Source organism: Rhinopithecus bieti, unplaced genomic scaffold, assembly GCF_001698545.2.
Source record: "Rhinopithecus bieti isolate Rb0 unplaced genomic scaffold, ASM169854v2 repeat_20863, whole genome shotgun sequence".
Classification (NCBI taxonomy): domain Eukaryota; kingdom Metazoa; phylum Chordata; class Mammalia; order Primates; family Cercopithecidae; genus Rhinopithecus; species Rhinopithecus bieti.
This window is the reverse complement of record NW_016836548.1, coordinates 1-2,478: the sequence shown is the minus strand read 5'-3', so window position 1 is coordinate 2,478 and position 2,478 is coordinate 1. Positions and strand designations below refer to the sequence as shown.

General features: G+C 45.4%; 1 protein-coding gene across 1 annotated transcript; it reads right to left on the bottom strand.

Moving 5' to 3' along the window:
• Window positions 1–10: 10 nt before the first annotated feature.
• On the bottom strand, window positions 11–2,472 carry LOC108524741 (transcription initiation factor TFIID subunit 1-like). Its single transcript, XM_017865819.1, has one exon. The coding sequence runs from the start codon at window positions 2,448–2,450 to the stop codon at window positions 213–215; it is 2,238 nt and encodes a 745-aa protein (XP_017721308.1). The 5' UTR covers window positions 2,451–2,472; the 3' UTR covers window positions 11–212.
• Window positions 2,473–2,478: the final 6 nt, after the last annotated feature.

Genomic DNA, 2,478 nt, shown 5'->3' with positions numbered 1-2,478 from the left:
ATCTGGAAATTTCTAATGCTGCTGAAGCTTGTGTCTTGGGTGTTCGACTTGGGATCAGGCTCCTCATAGCTCCCATAACTGATGTTGCTATCCTCCAGACCATGGGAAGCCTCCCCACTGTCTCCCTCACAGGACATCATGCTTTCTTCATTTTCCATGCCCATCCTTGTGTTCTCCTGAAGCATGCTGAAGCATGTGGGGTTGTTTGGGTTTTACTCCACCAGATCCACATCAGAGTCACTTCCACTTTCACTCAGCTGGATGGCAGAGAAAGAATTGTCTCCTTCCTCATCACTCCCAGCATATTCCTCATCATCTTCTTCTTCAGACATAAGCAAATCCTCATACAGGACACTGGCTTGAGGCTGTTGTACAGTTCCTTCCTCTTCATCTGCAAGATCACCATCTCCATCTTCACCTTCTGGGGCTGGAGGCTTAGGTTTCCCATCCTCCTCGTCATCATCACACCCTTCAATATCTACATCAGAGTCTTCCTCGCCCAGCCTACCTCGGCCCTGGCACATCTGCTTTTCTGGAGTGGCAATGGGAATATCCAAGACAGACATATTGCTTTCATCTTGAAATACAGAGGTATCTCGAGACATACTGAGGCATGTGTTGGTATCATACAAATCAGGAGGCAGAGGTGTGTAGGGCCCTGGGGTCATTGGGTCCAGGCTTTCTAATTCTGCTTCCTCCAAAGCTGCTTCTTTAGCTGTACAAATATCCTTCTCAAGTTGAGTTAACTGCTCATCATATTCAGTCAATGTCTGGTAACAGACGTTCACAATCTTCTGGGCAGTCTTAGTATACTGACTCTCAGGTCCATTATACTTAACACTGTTGGCCAGAATAAGGTTTACATCATCTAGAAAACTCTCCCGACTCTGATACTTGTGCTTGGAGATGTTCTTATGTATGGTCTCTAAATCCACCGGATTGACAATCACTTTGTAATAATCTGGAACAAACTTCTTATTAACTGGGTGATGAAATGGCCAAGAATCTGGAACTGCCATCATTTTCTGGGTGACAACGTTGTCCAGAATGAAAGAAAACGCCACTTGGTCATCATCATCCAGCAAGGGGTTGATAGCTTTCTCTAAGCGAGCTAATTTGTCTCCTTTCTCTTTGAGTTTTTCATCACAGAGATCCAGCATGGATTGAGAGATCCGAGTCAATGAGTGTTTTGGACCATTGTAGGTTGCACTGTTTTTCACAATTAGCTCCAGATGCTCTCTGAACTCTTCCCGAGATGGGTAGAGGCATTTACGTACATTTTCACGGAGTGTTTGTAGGTCCATTGGCCGAGTGATGATTTTGTAGTAGTCCTTTACAACTTTTGCATTGACTGGAGTGTGGAAAGGGTATGTATTTGGAAGATCTCTCATGTCATTGATGATAGACTCCAAGATGGATGACAGCATCACCATAGGGTCTGTGCGGCGTCGGTGGATGGACTTATGAGGTCTATTCAAATAGTCACAATGAACAGTGGTTTCAACTCGCCGTTTCTTCTTTGGAGGAAGCTGCTGTTTAGGAAACTTGAGAACTAGAGATTTTCTGCGAACCTCATCTGCATTCTCAATTAGCTGTTTCCCCAAGACAATTTTGGTCCCTTCAACCTTGATAAGTTCTTCATTATCATTATGAATGACTGTCTTTTCCAACTCCTCCTCCTGCTCTTCTGTCATGGCAACAGGGTTGGAAGGTGGCACATTTGTTTGATAATAGAGGGGGCAGAATTTGTTAGTCCTCATGTGTCCAATGGCACCACATGCCCCACATTTCAGTTTTAGGTCAGGACGCTCCTTCATTTTCTTGGGCTTCTTCTCAGGAGGACCCCTAAGCTTCTCCTTTTCCTGGTTCCGCTTAAGCCGCCTCAGTTGCTCTTGAATCCTCCGCCGCTCCTTTCGCATCTCTTCCCGATGTTGTTCATCAAAAAGGGCAAATTTTTGAATGAATTCCTCATCTTTTGTAGTACGTATGCGCACATAGGCATCAATGACAGCTGGTTTTCGGACTGTCTCACAGCGAACATACTCTTTCCCCTCTTCATCTCGAAATGTGCGATAAATCTTGAGACAGTGTCCAGTGGCAGAAGAGTTAAGGCTTGTCACGGAAGCTGTGTCATCATCTCTGTGATTGTTTCCTGATGCTGCTGAGCCTGCTGCCAGTAGCATTCGCTGTAGTTCCTTCCGCTCCTGCTCCTCCCATTCACGTGACAGCTGAGAGCTGGTTTTCTTGTTCTGCAACATGTTCTCAATGTTCTTTGCCATTTCTTCAAAGTCACTATCTTCAGCTGAGCTGCTGTCTGTGTCACTTGATAAGACTTCAGTTGATGACAGAACCTTGTTCTGTAGGTCAAAGATGCGCTGACATTCCTCTTTGTAACGTTCTTGATGCTCATCAGCCACAGAAAACCTTGATCCACGGGCAAATTTACTCATGGGCCCCTCTCCAGAACGAGCCTGTTCT